This window comes from Notolepis coatsorum (genome assembly GCF_963971535.1).
Source record: "Notolepis coatsorum genome assembly, chromosome: 2".
NCBI classification, from domain to species: domain Eukaryota; kingdom Metazoa; phylum Chordata; class Actinopteri; order Aulopiformes; family Paralepididae; genus Notolepis; species Notolepis coatsorum.
The window spans coordinates 173,093,955-173,113,189 of NC_140166.1; the positions used below are offsets into that span (position 1 = coordinate 173,093,955).

At 44.4% G+C, this 19,235-nt stretch overlaps 1 protein-coding gene across 8 annotated transcripts in view; it reads left to right on the forward strand.

Moving 5' to 3' along the window:
• tp63 (tumor protein p63) overlaps positions 1-19,235 on the forward strand; it is a 75,596-nt gene that overhangs the window by 43,553 nt on the left and 12,808 nt on the right. For all 8 annotated transcript variants that reach the window (XM_084309247.1, XM_084309248.1, XM_084309241.1 and 5 more), the window contains 3 exons: positions 609-866; positions 17,554-17,740; positions 19,108-19,223. In XM_084309247.1, coding sequence (XP_084165373.1) covers positions 609-866; positions 17,554-17,740; positions 19,108-19,223 — 561 coding nt within the window. The remainder of the gene's footprint in view (positions 1-608; positions 867-17,553; positions 17,741-19,107; positions 19,224-19,235) is intronic.

Sequence of the window (19,235 nt, forward strand, 5' to 3'; positions counted from 1 at the left end):
TATTATTATTATTATTATTATTATTATTATTATTATTATTATTATTATTATTATTATTATTATTATTATTATTATTATTATTATTATTATTATTATTATTATTATTATTATTATTATTATTATTATTATTATTATTATTATTATTATTATTATTATTATTATTATTATTATTATTATTATTATTATTATTATTATTATTATTATTATTATTATTATATATATATATTTTTTTAAAGTTCATTCAAACATGCAAAACAAAGCACATGTGTGAAGCCTTTTCCCAGTCAATCAGACAAATTCCTATACTTTTATTCAAGATTAATATCCTTAAACATTCATCAATCCAAGGTTACTGCAATGCTCTTCATTTTATTTGAATGAGCCAAATTCAACAATATACTCATACTGTATCACTCCTGACTATTTTAAATGGTGTCTTCTCCATCACACTGCATAACTGTAACATTCTCCTGTAATGAGTCAAGACATTCCTTTGTTGACACCCCCCTCCCTTTTTCACCCCCCCTCTGCCCCCCCCCCCTCTCCCTCCTCCCTTCTTCACCCCCCTCCCCCCCCCCACCCCTCTGCCCCTACCATTTTCTCTCCAGTCACAGTATACAAACCTGGGGCTCCTGAACAGCATGGATCAGAACATCCAAAATGGAGGCTCCACCTCCACCAGTCCCTACAACAACGACCATGCACAGAACAACGTGACCGCCGTGTCACCCTACGCCCAGCCCAGCTCCACTTTCGATGCCCTCTCCCCCTCACCGGCCATCCCCTCCAACACAGACTATGCCGGGCCCCACACCTTCGACGTGTCCTTCCAGCAGTCCAGCACGGCAAAGTCTGCCACATGGACGGTAAGGATCTGGTTACTTAAAATCCAACCAGTCACGGATTCACTTCTACTCCCAAGGATGTCAACATATCAATTTGATGTATACTTTTATGGGTTGATTTCACGGTTTTCCCCACTGAGCATTTGGCCAGACTTTATTCCACGGGTCTCCTAAGCAACCACGTCCCTCAGGATATATTGTTCATGTTATAAAAATATTTTGTAGACCCGTAGATAATAGCGGATCCAAGAGCCAGCTGTCACACCACAGGTCATCATATGATGCAATATTTAGCTAGGGAAGACGTTGAGGGGATATGTCTGATGGATAAGTAGGAAAGGTTGATCTAGTAGACAATCTGTGCTCCGGGCACATTAGGGATGCATCCCTATATATATGAGAGTCCTCAGTTGCGCAACTACACCTGGCAAGGGGGGAAATAATGTCACTTGAGATATGAGGCTTCACATTATGACAAAACCCCAGGCAGATGTCTTTAAAGCTTGTAGGGTATACACTACAGCTGCTGGAGGAAGAGACACTTTTGGAACATGGTGTTGATTTTATTTTATTTTATTAGACATTAAAAAAAAATACAAGATTCCAGAAAAACATCAAGGATGCTATACAAAAAAGTCAAGACTTATTTCCATTGTGGTCCTTGGTCTCAGACAGACAAGCAATACGAAACATGACCAAATAACAATTTGACAAACTACATAGACATGAACATTTTAAATGCAGTACAAACGTAGCCACAGACAACAATGTATCAGACAACATTTCCATGCATTTTTAAATCTAGTTTTTGACATTGTCAAGGAGCCATGATTTGACTTTTTTCTTAAAATTGTGTCAGCTACTGATGCATTTTAGCTGTGAAGGTAGCAAATTCCAATTTGTAGCTCCCCAGAATTTAAAAGAACATTTGCCCATATTTGTTTTGAACCTTTGAATACACAGGTCGGCGATGCTGGCTCTGGTGTTATGGGTATGCATGTCCCTGTTCCATGTGTTGACATGATGTTGCTACATTATGGAATAAGCCAGATATTCTTCATTTGAGACCTAGTCTACTGTGGCATCAATGTGAAGCATTGAATCCAATGAGTGATGAATAACGAAAAATGAATAATGAATAATGAGTGATGAGTAATGAGTAATAGTAATTGTAATGAGTAATAGAAATGAATAATTCAAATGTATCTTCACATTTCTTAATATTCACATATCACTAAACGCCTATTTTAGGAGACATGAATAAAGATTCATTACCTAGGAACTAATAAGAAACTATATTTAAATAGTGATGACAATAATAATAATATTGATTAGCCATCGCTCACTCAAGTCACAGACCTGATCTCTCAGTGCTTACCTCTAATCCTCAAGAAAATCAACATATAGGCGGCTAGGTGGCGTAGCGGAGATTGCGCTCGTCACCAAGTCTGCGCTCGAATCCCAGTCTCAGCAGTGCCTTTGACTTGGGCCGGCCGTCGTACTGGCTCATTTGGCAGAGCCAGCAGGTGGAAGTCGATGGGTGGGGATTGGACGTTGTGGACAGCGACTCCTACAGGTCGGTTGGGTGACACCTGCACAGCAGAGACAGGAAGTATCAGGGGCAGCGTGAGCCTCCCACTCGTTACTCCTCGCCACTGAGAGTCCGCGCTGTCTGGTGAAAAGATGCGACAGGCTGCCTCCTTGTGTACCGGAGGGGACACGTGATGCAAGGCTTCTATCCTCACTACAACCGACCAGTGGGGGGCATAGTCTAGCAACGTTCAAGACAGGGGAGGGGAGAATTGGCAATACGAAATTGGGATGGGAGAAAAATAGAAAATAAGGAGAAAAAGTGGATAAAAAAAAAGAAAACCAACATATAATTAATTCCTGGGTACTTGTATTTGTGTAAAAAAATGTAATTAAAGGGGAACTATCTTATAAATGGCCTTTTTGAGTGTTTAGCATTGTTTCCTAGCTATGTGAACTTATATTAATATGATCTATGTCTCAAAATTCTCATATTGGCGCATTCTTCCAATTCTCCTCTCACAATATTCACCCTCACTGAACTGAGTCATCTGAAAATGTGCCCTATATGTGATGTCATAAAGACACTGCTGCATGTTAATGTTCAGGCGAACCAGAACGCGCAGTGGTTTAGGAGCCCAGGCTCAAAACAGCTCGAGATCTTGAGGTAGAAAAATGCTGTTTTTGAGGACTTGATTAGAAATACAAAACAATGAATAAAAAAAATATATATATTACAGAGGTGTTCCATAGACTCACAGGAATTGTGTAAAAGTGCCCAAATAGTGAAAGAAATTGTAAAATAGTTCCCCTTTAAATAAAATATAGATAGATATGCCTCGCTTCCAACTTCTACATAGTTAATCTGACACGGCCAGACGCTGAATCCCCGCCATGTTCAGAACCTCACAGCCTGGATAGAGAGTTCAAGGCACTGTGTTGATGACAGAGGTAAACAGGCTCAGGAGTTGCTCCAGGTGTGGCGGTGGCATGCTCACCTAGATGTCACCATGTGACGGCAAACACCCACACAACCAGCTCTTCCTGCTCTGTCATTACGGGTGTCAGTGCTCAGGGACAGCTGTTGCATCAGAGCCCCACCTGCTTGCTTTGTTTATCTGTCTATGTCGCTGCACCGCTTGCGGCCACGGCCCGTTACGGTTCCATGTGTCGTCGGGGAGGTACGAGCGGAGAAATTAAAACAACCGCAGGAGCTAACGGTCGCCGAAGCTAACCGCCTATGTTCCGCCTCCAGGCGGAGGTCATTGTTAATTCATTATATTTGTATTTAATTACTTTTCACGGTCAATTCTCTTTGTTCATATCAATATCAAATTACGTATATATCCATTATGACTTTGAGAAATTGAATCAAAATGTTGATTGAAAGGTTTTGTAGCTTGACCTGGTTGGCGTATATCAGAGATTTCTAGCTATCTGAAGCCGTCTGTTTCCAATCTGGCAGAAGTGAGTGTTGAGAAACCTGTAGGCTTATTGCATACATTTAAATGGTAATGCAGTGTATACCTCTGAGTAAACAGGCGGAACTCGGATTGGAGCGTTTGGGTTGATCTTGCGGTGCTCATTGGCTACACCAACTGTGGGATTGTGACATTTATCCAATTCCCACACCGCCTCGCTCATCCCTCTCATTTTCACAGTCTAAAAACAAAAGCGTCTGCCTGATGGGAAGAGCGTGGCACGCCCCACAGCCTGGACTACCCCGTGTCTCACAGTCCACTGTACCATACAGTAATAACACATGATGATGCAAGACTGGTTTGTTGGGTCTGACTGGAGGAGGGAAAAGTAATGGATGACTATTATTCCTTATTACAGGTACATCTCTATCTCATTCAAGATCTTCACTTTCCAGTGGAGCCATAATGTGAAATAGATGTTTGTGCTTCTTTAGGGGAACGATTAACGGCACAATTAAGTTTGAAAACAGAATTCAAACATGTTACTCCAGTGGCCTTTAGATGTTCTTTCTATCTAATCTATCTATCTATCTATCTATCTATCTATCTATCTAATCTATCTATCTAATCTATCTATCTAATCTAATCTAATCTATCTATCTATCTATCTATCTATCTATCTATCTATCTATCTATCTATCTATCTATCTATCTATCTATCTATCTATCTATCTATCTATCTATCTATCTATCTATCTATCTATCTATCTATCTATCTATCTATCTATCTATCTATCTATCTATCTATCTCAGATTCAGATTCAGATTCAGATTCAGATTACTTTATTCACCATATTGCAGTACAAATGGAACGTGATTTGATGATTACAGTGCATGCGTTTCACAATTTAGAACAATACAACAGTAAATAAATAATTATAAGTAAAGTGCAAGACAGGACAGAACAGTGAGACAACAATAAGACTGTAAAAAGTGCAGTGGTAGGGGACATGGAAACAGTGCAGCATAGTTCAAGTCCAGAGGTCCAGCCCTAGCAGCTCGCCATAGAGGTGGGGAGCAGGGGGACACCTGACTCGTTTACCAGGCGAGCTGCTGAGGGGAAGAAGCTGAGTCTATGGTGGGACTTTAATGTCTTGGGCAGCCGTATCTATCTATCTATCTATCTATCTACATAAGAAGTTGAGTGTGTGTGACTTTTTGTGTGTTTGTGTGTCACACAACTATGTCACCAAGGTCCACCGTTAACTCTTTGGTGGCCATACCCGAGATTTCTCTGGGTTTGATCCTTTGATATTTTTCCTTTGATCCCCATTCTATACGGTCAGCCGGAGCCCTCTAGGTGTCCCTGGCTCATCTGCCTACGTTGGAATTGCAATGACGATCGAATCTCACCAGGTGGCAGTATCGCCTACCTTTTGAACTCTGATAGTATAGTTCAGACAGTGTCTGTCCTGATCCCTTTCTGTCCTGACTCGCTCTGAGGGGGAGGAGCTCTTGCAGAGCAATCGCTAGGAGATCTTCTCGCCTCAAAACCTATAGTTTTCCGTATACACAAGTAATTACATATAAACGAGTAATCGCGATCTTTTTGGAGTACGTTCTGGCTAAGGTAAGGTATATTCTATGTCTATTTTACCGAACCTGAAACATGTTTCTGTAATGATCACAGTGTCGTATTTTACCGGACCTAAATCAAGCTTTTTGTAACAATCGTATTTTCGGGGTAAGACTACCTATGCCTGTCAAATGAGCCATACTATTGTCTCCATAGCTATAATACAGAACACACGATGGGTCTGCAAACATCGCTAAAATGGTCAATAACGCTGGCGCCAGGTGGTAGAGATGGGGAAAGTCGGTGGCGCTTAAAGAGTTAAGCGATAGGTAGCCCACACAACGATGGCCGTACACACTGATAGTGGTGCACGCAGCGATATGCACATAGTGGCCCCATGATTCTAGTTTGGCTTTAAAATCTTAAAAGAAACACTCAGTGAATCCACAAAGTCAATTTCTCATAAATTTGTTAATAGAGAACCAATCGAACTGATAATTGGTATAACATGTTCATTCTGATTAAGGATGTATTTTCCCTGAAATAACTAGGGCCGCATCTCAGGTATCAAACCACTTACTGTATAAGTAACTGCAAAATGCAATCAGTTATTCTCAAATATGAGTATTTTCATCATTTTGCAGTAACTTTGCATCATTTAACATTTGTATTCACCGACGTGTTTACATAGCTTGTGACCTCCCATCAAGGCCTCGGAGAGATTCCTTTGTCAGTGTTTGTCTCCGCAGTAGTCGACTCCGCTTGTGATGATAATAGTGTGGGTTTCCACCCCGAGAGAGTCTCAGGAGATCTGGCGCTAAGCCTCCATAATCTCAACAGAATAGCTGGACGACCGGAGCCATAATCTCAGCAGAACAGCTCAACCGCCGGACTGAGGGACTGATGGACTGATGGCAAAGAGCCACAGAAGATGTCACCACCAGGGCTTTACCCTGCCCATAGATCTCCTAATGCCCCCCTTTTGAAGGCCTGTGGGATCTTCCACGGGACTTAAGAGGACTGTGTACTGTGCTTTTTGATGACTGCTTTTACGGGAGACACGCCTAATCCCAAACCCACACCTTAACCTCTTCCTGTCTCGGATGCCTGTGTGACACACACACACACACACACACACACACACACACACACACACACACACACACACACACACACACACACACACACACACACACACACACACACACACACACACACACACACACACACACACACACACACACACACACACACACACACACACACACACACACACACACACACACACACACACACACACACACACACACACACACACACACACACACACACACACACACACACACACACACACACACACACACACACACACACACACACACACACACACACACACACACACACACACACACACACACACACACACACACACACACACACACACACACACACACACACACACACACACACACACACACACACACACACACACACACACACACACACACACACACACACACACACACACACACACACACACACACACACACACACACACACACACACACACACACACACACACACACACACACACACACACACACACACACACACACACACACACACACACACACACACACACACACACACACACACACACACACACACACACACACACACACACACACACACACACACACACACACACACACACACACACACACACACACACACACACACACACACACACACACACACACACACACACACACACACACACACACACACACACACACACACACACACACACACACACACACACACACACACACACACACACACACACACACACACACACACACACACACACACACACACACACACACACACACACACTCACAGAGAGAAGTGCAACAAGTCAACCTTTCCCAGAAGTGCCCCCCCCCCCCATGTCTTATAGTGCTCCTGTTTATAGTATTCTACCATTTATTATTCTCTTAGACAATGGCGCATGTCCTTGACGAATGAGTAGTGTCTAACTTTGGTTAGAGGTGTTTTTCTTCTTCTTTGCTTTGCGAAATTAATGGCGTGCCGCAAAAAAACTAGGCGGCCATTGTTTGCCCACCGATGCTACTATTGTCCGGGGGGGGGGGGGGGGGAGGCGAGCGGCGGTGGTGTTTGCCTTGCGTATTAACTGTCACCAGGTAGCACTGAAAGGAGAGAGGAATGTCACGGGCCGGGGCTATATCACCGGGCCTCCGTCGAGCTCGTGGAGGGATTACAGTAATGGATTGAGGGCCTGTAGATAATACTTGTGTAAATACCGCGTGCCTCCCCGCTGAACCCTGTTCTCTCTCTCGCGGGTGAACCTCTGTCTTTCTGAAGAGACTTAAGCTCGGTGGCCTCGTCTCGCATAGCGCCGCGGGAGCGGGAGGAGCCCCTTGGAACGCTCAAAGAGAAGAGTGTTCCAAACGAAAGGCGGACAAGACACGACTTGCCCCTGGAACATCTGCGGGCCCGTCCCACGCCTGACGAGATGGAGCTGAGACTACTCGCCCTTTCCATCGCAGGAGACGCAAGCCCTGAAACCTACAGCTGGGGCGAAGAAAATACAGCAGAGTGGATTTGAATAAAGGAGTTGAAAAGATTTGTGTACAGTGGGAATGGAAATGAACTCTCGTGGGTTTGGGAGAAGCTTTAATAAGCTATTTTTTTTTTTTTTTTTTACTGTGAATAATGGAATAACAGGCTCACCTACGGCAAGCTACTACAGTAGACGACACCGGAGAGAAAGGAAAAGGAAGACTTATTGTATAAATACAAAGGGAACACATTAGTCTGTCACCACGGAAAGATCAGCATCGCTTGGATGAGCTCCTCCAATCAAATCCCAGTAAAGTGCAGGAGATCTCGACACACTAAAGTCATTGTTGTGAGTCAGAAGTGAATTTTTGGGTAATAATACCAAACATGTTTGTTGCTTCTACACCCCTTGGTTGAGTGATACGTAGACAGAGAGTTGTGGGAAATACCATTTCTGGGTTATAGAAGAAAAAAAATAAAGTGAGAAGATAACTTTCGTTCTTGTAAAAAAGGGTTTGCAGCGCTCCAGGGGGTCCGGGAGGAGGACGGGGGGAAAACCGAGGTAATTACACCGAAGCCTGTCACCTTTCTTCTTCGTGAGGGATCTGATCTTCATACTGTGTAATTTTACTGCGGAAACCTCAACCAGAACAGGAAACATTATGTTATCTTTTCCTTGTAAACGGGAGATAATTTGATAAACCTCTTCCCATGCTGTCCCAGTGTGATTAAAAAACGCCTTATTTTCTTCTCGAACCGTAAAACATTGCTTTTAGTTTTCGGTCTCAAACGTGGTGGACTCCACGGGTACATTCTGCACATAAGTTGTGATTGGCTGCCGTCAAGGGGACCGGACTGGACGGTGTAGACGGGTATCCCTGATTGGCTAATCTTCGATGGTGATGGATGTGTATCTCTGGGGGCGACTAATTCAGGACTGGCTGCGTAAACATGGTGTCACACAAGTGAGTGTGTTCACACATTCTGCTGCCGCCGCCGCCCCCATGTCAGGTGTCATCAGTGGGATTGTGACATCATATGTCCCGATTACAACAAGAGGACATAAAGAAAACTAAAGAAAAACAAGTGTAGGCGAGCCTAGTTGAGGCCCAGACCCGGATACAAAGGATTGATATCCAATGCAAACGATTGATAAGCTACTCCAGCGTCTGACGATGCTGAGCGAGGTGTAGCGCTAGCTAACGTCAGTAATGCGCTATATACCTATGTGATGAGTGAATGTGACTCGCTTTACTTTGCTTAACCAAAGTTGGCGTGTTGTTCTTGCGGTCCACTATTATACAGATCGTAAGGTTTTCTGGAGTTTGCGTGGCTTCACGTGGCTTTGCGTGGTCTGACGCTTGGTGCGCCTTGCACGTTTGACCCGTGTGTCAAATGCATGTTTAAACAGAGGGGGAGTTGAGACGCTTGTGCATCTTTTCAACAACATCAGTCAGTTACAGACATTGTCTCGTATTGGGCCGCACCCTCTGGGTCCGACCCAAAAATGCTAACAGAGATATAATGGGTCAGGAACATAACAATGATAGTAAACATGATGCCCTATATTACTTCAGCTCTTCAAGAAGCAGGTGTTTTTCCTCTCGCATGGAGAAAAGGGAAAGGAGGAGAGAGGGGGAGAAAAAAAAAACTCCTTTGCATTTTTGTTGAATTAAACAGGTCTGGGAGAAGCTGTAGGCATGATGTGACATGTCAGGTATGAAGAAGACAAGACCAGAGGCGCCACAGAGTACTTGTTTAAGGCCCGGAGTTTGTCAGGACTTGATTTCTGCCCGCAGCGCCTGTCAGGGAGGAGAGCTACAGCTGAGGGCCTGCCTCGACCTGCACCACTGGGGAACTGTGTGTGTGAGGAAAGTGTCAGAAAGTGATTGCGCGCACACACACTGTACGTGCATCAAAACATAAATGTTCTCCATGTTGCGTTGCACCCTCGAATATTATTGACTTTATTTATTTAATCTTTATTCAGCCAGGAAATCCTGAGGGATTAAAAACCTTTTATTTTTTTTGAGAGAGAGAGAGAGAGAGAGAGAGAGAGAGAGAGAGAGAGAGAGAGAGAGAGAGAGAGAGAGAGAGACACACACCATTATAAAGAAAACACACCATTATAAAGTTACAGAAATTATAAAAGGTTGTTTAAAACAGACAAGATACAAAATCCGGTTTACGAAAAGTGAAATTGCGGTTTTTCTTTTCATGGCTTTGGCATTTGGCATGGCTAATACTAATAGCCCATTTATTTTGTCAGTCAGTGTATCAGAGCACAGGTTAGAGTGGATTGTGTGGCTTTGTGGAAATACATCCACCAATAGATCAGAGGGTTTGTTCTTCCCTCTGGTGCAGGACCGCCGCTGTGGGCTATGCATGGAATCACTCACTCACTCACTCACTCACTCACTCACTCACTCACTCACTCACTCACTCACTCACTCACTCACTCACTCAATCACTCAATCACTCACTCACTCACTCACTCACTCACTCACTCACTCACTCACTCACTCACTCACTCACTCACAGACGATCTGGCCTCTGGGAGGTTTGTGGGATGCATGCGGGGTATAGCGCAGTGGGTCTGCATGTTTCCGCGCCTCCCTTCTGCCTGCCACGTTGAAGAATGTGTCACACTACCTGGGTTTACCCAGGCACTGCAGAAGTCACCGTTCTTTTCAAACCACCGGTATTAAGCCTCTCAGCATTGTGTGCCTCCTCGGCTGTGTAATTCACATTGTGACCAGTGAATGGCTCATAATTACATGTTAACACTGGAGCACCACGCCCAGTGTGAGCCACTGAAGCCCATCCGTCAGCCGTGTTTAGCCATGTGCTGCAGCCCAGGCTCCCGTCCCGCCAACTCACTGCTGAGCAAACACAGAGCCCAGCAGCACATATTTGCATGCGCTCAAAAGTTTGTAGCTTCAGGGCTGGGATGGTTCCCTCCTGCCTTGTGTGTGTGTGTGTGTGTGTGTGTGTGTGTGTGTGTGTGTGTGTGTGTGTGTGTGTGTGTGTGTGTGTGTGTGTGTGTGTGTGTGTGTGTGTGTGTGTGTGTGTGTGTGTGTGTGTGTGTGTGTGTGTGGTGTGTGTGTGTGTGTGTGTGTGTGTGTGTGTGTGTGTGTGTGTGTGTGTGTGTGCGTGCGTGCGTGCGTGCGTGCGTGTGTGTGTGCGCGTGTGTGCGTGCATATGTGAGTGATTAGGCGTGTGTGTATGAGTGTGTGTGTGTGTGTGTGTGTGCGCGCGAGTGTGTGTGTGTGCGCGTGTGTGTGTGTGTGTGTGTGCGTGTATGTGTGCACAAGCGTGTACCTGTGCATTTGCTGGAGGTTTGAGGCAATTGGATACAATTTCATCAATCTTACCAAAAAAATAGGTTTTGCTTTCTGATTTTACCCTTATCTCTCTGCTCTCCCTAGTTCTGCTGTTTTGGCCTTCAGCTAAACAAAAAGATAGTCCTGCAATTATTCACAGCACCTTCATGACTCCTACACTCAGGATATATATTATTTATCTTATCTCTTCCCCCCCTCCCTCCCCCCCTCTCTCTCTCCTCTCTCTCTCACACACACAAAATCTCTCTCTCCCACCCTCTGTTTCTCCTGTCGTTCACACTCTCTCCTCTCTCTGTCTCTCACCCTCCATTGTTCTCCCTCTTTTGCTCTGTCTCTCTCTTTCTGTCTCTCTCCCTCTCTCCTCTCTCGCTTTCTCCCTCCCTCTCCCTCCCTCTCCCTCTCCCCCTCTCCCTGTCTCTCTCCCTCTCTCTTCTCTCGCTTTCTCCCTCCCTATCCCTCCCTCTCTCCCTCTCTCCTCTCTCGCTTTCTCCCTCCCGCTCCCTCTCCCCCCTCTCCCTCTCCCTCTCTCCTCTCTCGCTTTCTCCCTCCCTCTCCCTCCCTCTCTCCCTCCCCCTCCCCCTCTCCCTCTCCCTCTCCCTCTCCCTGTCTCTCCCTCTCTCCCTCTCCCTGTGCTTACTGCTTACCCTCCCCACCTCATTTAACTGACTGACAGGGGCGTACGGGGAGGATCATATTGGGAGCAAGGGGACAACTACAGCCATTCATCTTGCGTTTTTTCAAGGAAGACCTTTTAGAAAAGCGTCTTTGATTCTTAAGCAGGGGAGCAGTTCAGTCATGGTGTTGACGTGCCATGTCCCAGAGCTGAATCTGTTCCCGTCAGTACGTCAAGCACAAGTGTCATTCATATTAGACTTATCGGAGGTCAGATTACAAGAGGGGAACACTTGGTACGTTACGATGCGAGAGTTTTATTTTTATTAGGCTATTTTTTATTGCCATATATAATTACTTTTGTGTTTACCGCCTTGCAGAATATTCTAGTCCACTCCAGTAGGCTTGTCCATACAGTATGCAAATAATGCACTGCAAAAATGTTTAAATAAATACATCTGCCAATTTCATTTTGGTTTGAATCATTATCATTGAGTCGTTCGGAGTGACAAGCTTTCCCCCTATGATGCATCCTTCATTCCTGTGGTGAGATTTCAACTTGTTAAAACAAATTATCAATAAAACATTTGGAAATAATAAACATTATATTTTTTGCATTGTATTTTGTATTGTATTGAAACAAGTCAAATTGTGCAAGTGAGCGACTTGTTTCAGGAAAAATATGACTATAAGAAAAAACAGGATTAAACTAGAAATGTGTGCTCAGTAGAGCGCAAATCTCCACCTGCCACACATTTCTTTTCTCTCTCTCACAGAGCAAACAAACACCTACAATATTTAACCAATACAGACACCATATATTACCATTAATTATAATTACCGGTATCAAAACACACTCGCACAACATACACAGAGATCATCCACTGTCTACGGGAAAGAGAAAAAGTGCAACTGTGTTGACAAGTCACTAGCATTATGCATGCATTATTAATTGAAAATGGGGGACCCTGATGTAAACAAGACAAAAGTCTTTCTCTGGTCTGCATCCCCTTAACAATTGTGTGTATTGAGCCGTACTGTATTGTACCCATTCTGCAATCTGTTAATAAAGTTTTCAATCAATCAATCAATCAATCAATAGCCTACAAAGGACAGCTGACAGACAGTAGCCTAGTCACTAGCCTACCAAGGACAGCTGACAGTAGCCTAGTCACTAGCCTACCAAGGACAGCTGACAGTAGCCTAGTCACTAGCCTACCAAGGACAGCTGACAGTAGCCTAGTCACTAGCCTACCAAGGACAGCTGACAGTAGCCTAGTCACTAGCCTACCAAGGACAGCTGACAGTAGCCTAGTCACTAGCCTACCAAGGACAGCTGACAGTAGCCTAGTCACTAGTCTACCAAGGACAGCTGACAGTAGCCTAGTCACTAGTCTACCAAGGACAGCTGACAGATAGTAGTCTAGTCACTAGTCTACCAAGGACAGCTGACAGACAGTATCTTAGTCACTAGCCTACCAGGAACAGCTGACAGACACTATCTTAGTCACTAGCCTACCAGGAACAGCTGACAGACAGTAGCCTGTGTTAAGTGTAGGGGGTGGGGCAAACATAGACCAATTAAAGCAGATCTTCCTGCACTATTCCTATTACATTATTACACACTATTACACTATTACATTATTACACACTATTACAGTATTACACTATTACACTATTGCACACTATTACACTATTACATTATTAAACACTTTCACTATTACACACTATTACACACCATTACACTATTGCACACCATTACACACTATTTACAGTGGTTCTTAGTATTTGTTTCTGCAATGTACCCTATTGACTGACAAACTTGTCCATTTATTATACATTTCAATTAAGGTCCTCTGCCTGCTGTCATCCTACATGCAGCATTTATTCAGCCCTGTAGTTGGCAAGATTGGCTACGGACACAAAAAATGCACACGCACATACACACATACACATATGCACACATGCACACATACACACATACACACACCGGACCGATCACATGATCTCCTCCAGGCTGCTGTCTGCAGTGTACCCAGGCATGTAGTGCTGAATCCCATGCTGTGCTGATATCTCTCCTGTCCACTGTGTTGCACATACAGTAGCACAGTTTGTAAACGAGGTCACATGAGGAAAGGAAGTGAGTTGAGGATATTAATAACACGCCTTTATTAGCAGATCCCCTCTCTCCCAGTCAAGACAGACAGACAGACAGACAGACAGACAGACAGACAGGCAGGCAGGCAGGCAGGCAGGCAGGCAGGCAGGCAGGCAGGCAGGCAGACAGACAGACAGACAGACAGACAGACAGACAGACAGACAGACAGACAGACAGACAGACAGACAGACAGACAGACAGACAGACAGACAGACAGACAGACAGACAGACAGACAGACAGACAGACAGACAGACAGACAGACAGACAGACAGACAGACAGACAGACAGACAGACAAGACAGAGGTAGAGGTGGAAAGCGCTGTTGGGAGTTTGTCCTGATAACCAGGGAGGAGGGGAAGAAAGGGTTGTGCGTTGCTGTGGGGTGTTGGGGGGGTGCTGTCTGTGCCAAGCCTGTCTAATATAAAAGCCAAACGCAAGACAGGTGGTGCGGCTGTGCTCTTTTCCCTGGAACAAATCTTAATAGGGATGGAATTTTACGTGTCATTGTTCTTAGAACGCGCCCCTGAGCGGTTTTCACAATGTTCACAGAATATCTTTCTTCATGCAGAAATTAACCTTGACAGGAAAATTTCACAACGTTTCGCCTATAAATCACGCTGGCGCACATCGTTCGGAGTGACTCCAAGCTTTCCCCCCTATGATGCATCCTTCATTCCTGTGGTGAACGCCACAACTGAGTCAGTCATTACCCACAGACACACCGTGAAGAGTGCTCTCAATGCTACACAACATCTTCTTTTTTCTTTACTAAGTGAAAAGTGAGGTGAGATTATTTAAAGGTGCTATAGAATAGATAATATCTTTATTTAATTATTTTATATATATATATTAGGGCTGTCAGTTTATCGCGTTAATTAGATTAATTACACAGCAAATTATCGCGTTAGGAAAATTAACTCAAAATTAATTACAAAATATATATATATATTTTGTATCTCATTCATTCCATAAGAACGTAGAATACACAGACTTTTTTTTAATATGGTCCATTTGCATGTTCTTGGTATCTGATTCTAGGGACATCTATGGATCTCAGGGAATGTATTCCCAGTGTCAGAAATACTGTGTCTGTTACTAGGCTTGAGTAAATTGTAATGAACCAAATGAGAATATCAATAACATTTTTTTTATCTTTGACTGAATAACACCATGCTCAAATTTACCAGACCTGACAAATCTAAGCAAATTAATAGATGGAAGATGATTAAACAGAAGGTTTTGTAGATACAGTACTGAATACTGCCATCCGGACACATGCAATTTTAAATATGATTATAGAATATAGAATATCAGGCATAAAATGGTTATGCGATTAAAATGCGATTAATTAGATTAATTAATTACAAATCCTGTAATTAATTAGATAAAAAAATGTAATCGCCTGACAGCACTAATATATATATATACGGTATCCACAGAGCTTTTAGAAAAGTGAGGAATACAAGTATCGCCCCTCCCCCAATGATTGACTAATGAATTTATAATAAAAAAATGTATGTTGTTGTTTATATGTTGCGTGCATGTATCCCCTCCCTACTTCCCTACATTGGGTCAATGACATGCTGGTGCTCTAGTGTGACATCTAGTGGATGAATATTAAATATAGCACCTTTAAGTTGATACAGTACTTAAATGTCTTGAAAAAAGTGTGATCGATTTTCAAGTTTTCACAAATACATTTTAAAGGGGCCATAATTATGGAAAATGTGATTTGCCTGGTCTTTGTACACCATCTGTGATGTCACAGGGGGAACACAAGCATTAGCTTTGATTTAGCAGTTTATAGTTTGACTTTAATTAGTAGCCAGGCAGGGAAGGAAATAATTCATTTAGAATGTGGTGTGTTGCTCCACCCACCAAGAACACCACAACAAAGAGGTGCTGGAAAATAAACAATAATAATTAAAAAAGAAAAGTAACATATTCCACGGATTCAAGGAAGTTGTATAACATTGTTGAAAAGATACATGACATGACCTTTAATACTCATCAAGATTATATTACTTTCACTTATTTTTCTTTAATACTTTTTAAGATGTAAATAGTTGCAGTGAACATAGCTTTTCTAACAGAGGACACAGTGTGACACAGTGGTCACATAACAGAGATGAAAGACTGGGACAGTTTAATTACTTCTGGAGGGGCTGCTTTTACCTCCTCCTCCTCGGAAGTCCTGGAGGCTCAAGCAGAGAGGTGTGTCCAATACACACCCATGAGCAACACCCCCTCTGATTAAGTGTGTGTGTGTGTGTGTGTGTGTGTGTGTGTGTGTGTGTGTGTGTGTGTGTGTGTGTGTGTGTGTGTGTGTGTGTGTGTGTGTGTGTGTGTGTGTGTGTGTGTGTGTGTGTGTGTGTGTGTGTGTGTGTGTGTGTGTGTGTGTGTGTGTGTGTGTGTGTGTGTGTGTGTGTGTGTGTGTGTGTGTGTGTGTGTGTGTGTGTGTGTGTGTGTGTGTGTGTGTGTGTGTGTGTGTGTGTGTGTGTGTGTGCGTGCGTGCGTGCGTGCGTGCGTGCGTGCGTGCGTGCGTGCGTGCGTGCGTGCGTGCGTGCGTGCGTGCGTGCGTGCGTGCGTGCGTGCGTGCGTGCGTGCGTGCGTGTGAGTGAGAGGGAGACGAGAGCCACAAATGTGACAGCGCACTTGGGCGTGCATGTGAGAGAGTGCATGGGTGTGCGCTCGCGCGTGTATGTATGAATGTACAGTATGTGTCTGTATGTATGTATGGGAGTCTGTATGTTTGGTTTATGTGGGTCATAATGTGTGTGTGTGTGTGTATGTGTGTGTGTGTGTGTGTGTGTGTGTGTGTGTGTGTGTGTGTGTGTGTGTGTGTGTGTGTGTGTGTGTGTGTGTGTGTGTGTGTGTGTGTGTGTGTGTGTGTGTGTGTATGGGTGTGTGTGTGTGTGTGTTTGCGTTTATTTATGTGGGTCATAATCACAGTCCTGCAATTAACCCTTTCAGCTTCAGGGGGAAACAGAAGTGCACCATTGATGCAACAGGTGTTACAGGCAGCGTTTCATAAAATCCACCTTTGTTATGAAGACTATATGGCATATTTTGGTAAACATGGTTAGCTTAGTGAGTGTTGCTACAGTATATTATTAATTTCAGTGATGGGTCTGTATAGAAAGGAGCCTATACATACGGTACTCTTGCCATTGCCCTTGAGCAAGGCACTGAGGCATTCAGAATCTGTCCCCGGGACGCCGGATTATGGCTGATCACTGCTCCTAAATAGTTACCATGTGTTAAATGCAAATTCCTGATATATGTAAAAAATGTATACTTGGCAAATAAGGAGATTCTAATTATATTTCTAATGTTCGTATTACTGTACATTTCTTTAAGTTTTCTTTAGTTGTCATCAAGACCTGAACATTCTTTGTACCTGGCGAGAGAAAAAAAGTAATTCTGCGTGTTCTAAAAATGCTCTGTCTAATGTGTTGGCCTTTCCTCTGTGTCTCTCTCCAGTACTCCACAGAACTGAAGAAGCTGTACTGCCAGATTGCCAAGACCTGTCCCATTCAGATCAAGGTCCTGACCAACCCGCCACAGGGTGCAGTGATCAGGGCGATGCCCGTCTACAAGAAGGCTGAACACGTCACAGAGGTGGTCAAACGCTGCCCGAACCACGAGCTCAGCCGCGAGTTTAATGACGGTCAGTACATCCCAGCGTTTGATTTAAAGATTTTGTAATAATCTCAAACATTTTCAGTCTTTTTAATAAAAAAAGAATTTTTAATCTACTTTTTCTCCCCATTTTCAATTTTTCTCCCATCCCAATTTTGTATTATCCAATTCTACCCTCCCCTGTCTCGAACGTTGCTAGACTATGCCTCCCACTGGTCGGCTGCAGTGAGGACCAAGCCTTGCATCACGTGTCCCCTCCGGTACTCGAGGAGGCAGCCGTCGCATCTTTTCACCTGTACAGCGCAATCTCTCAGCGGCGAGGAGTAACGCGTGGGAGGCTCACGCTGCCCGCGTCGCTTCCTGATTCTGCTGCGCAGGCACACCAACCGACCTGTAGGAGTCGCTGTCCACAACGTCCGATCCCCACCCACCAGTTTTCCCACCCCCTAACACTGCCAATTGTGTTAGTATGAACGACCAGCCAAGCCGGTAGCAACGCCGAGAGCTGGGCTCGAACCCAGCATCTCCTGAGTTAGTGGCGAGCGCCTTGCCCACTGCGCCACTTAGCCGCCCCTCATTTTCAGTCTTTATGATCTTTTTTTCTTCTTCCGTCTCATCTGCGATAATAATAATAATAATAAGTCTGGTAGGGGCGGCTAAGTGGCGCAGTGGGCAAGGCGCTCGCCACTAACGCAGGATATGCTGGGTTCGAGCCCAGCTCTCGGCGTTGCTTCCGGCTTGGCTGGTCGTTCATACTAATTGCAGTATTAGGGGGTGGGAAAGCCGGTGGGTGGGGATCGGACATTGTGGACAGCGACTCCTACAGGTCGGTTGGTCCGCCTGTACAGCAGAATAAGGAAGCAACGGGGGCAGCGTGAGCCTCCCACACGTTACTCCTCGCCGCTGAGAGATCGAGCTGTACAGGTGAAAAGATGCGACAGCTGCCTCCTCGAGTACCGGAGGGCACACGTGATGCAAGGCTTGGTCCACATTGCAGCCGACCAGTGGGAGGCATAGTCTAACAATGTTCGAGACAGGGGAGGGTAGAATTGGATAATATACGAAATTGGGATGGGAGAAAAACAGAAAATGGGGAAAAAAAGTAGATAAAAAAAAAAAAAAAATTCTGGTAGTCGGAAGGTTCCCGGTTTGATTCCCGCTCCTCCCGGGCAGCCTGTCGAAGTGTCCTTGAGCAAGACACTTAACCCCCAATTGCTCCTGATGTGCAGGTTGGCACCTTGCATGGTTGCCTCCGCCATCGGTGTGTGAATGTGTGAGTGAATGGGTAAAATGTGAGGAACAAAAAATGGTAAAGCGCTTTGGATAAAAGCTGCTATATAAATGCAGCCATTTACCATTTAATAACCATAACCTTATTGTCTCGACAACATCCAGGTCAGATAGCTCCTCCGAGCCACCTGATCCGCGTGGAGGGCAACAGCCACGCCCAGTACGTGGAGGACTCCATCACAGGCCGTCAGAGTGTCCTAGTCCCCTACGAGCCCCCCCAGGTGAGCCGCGCC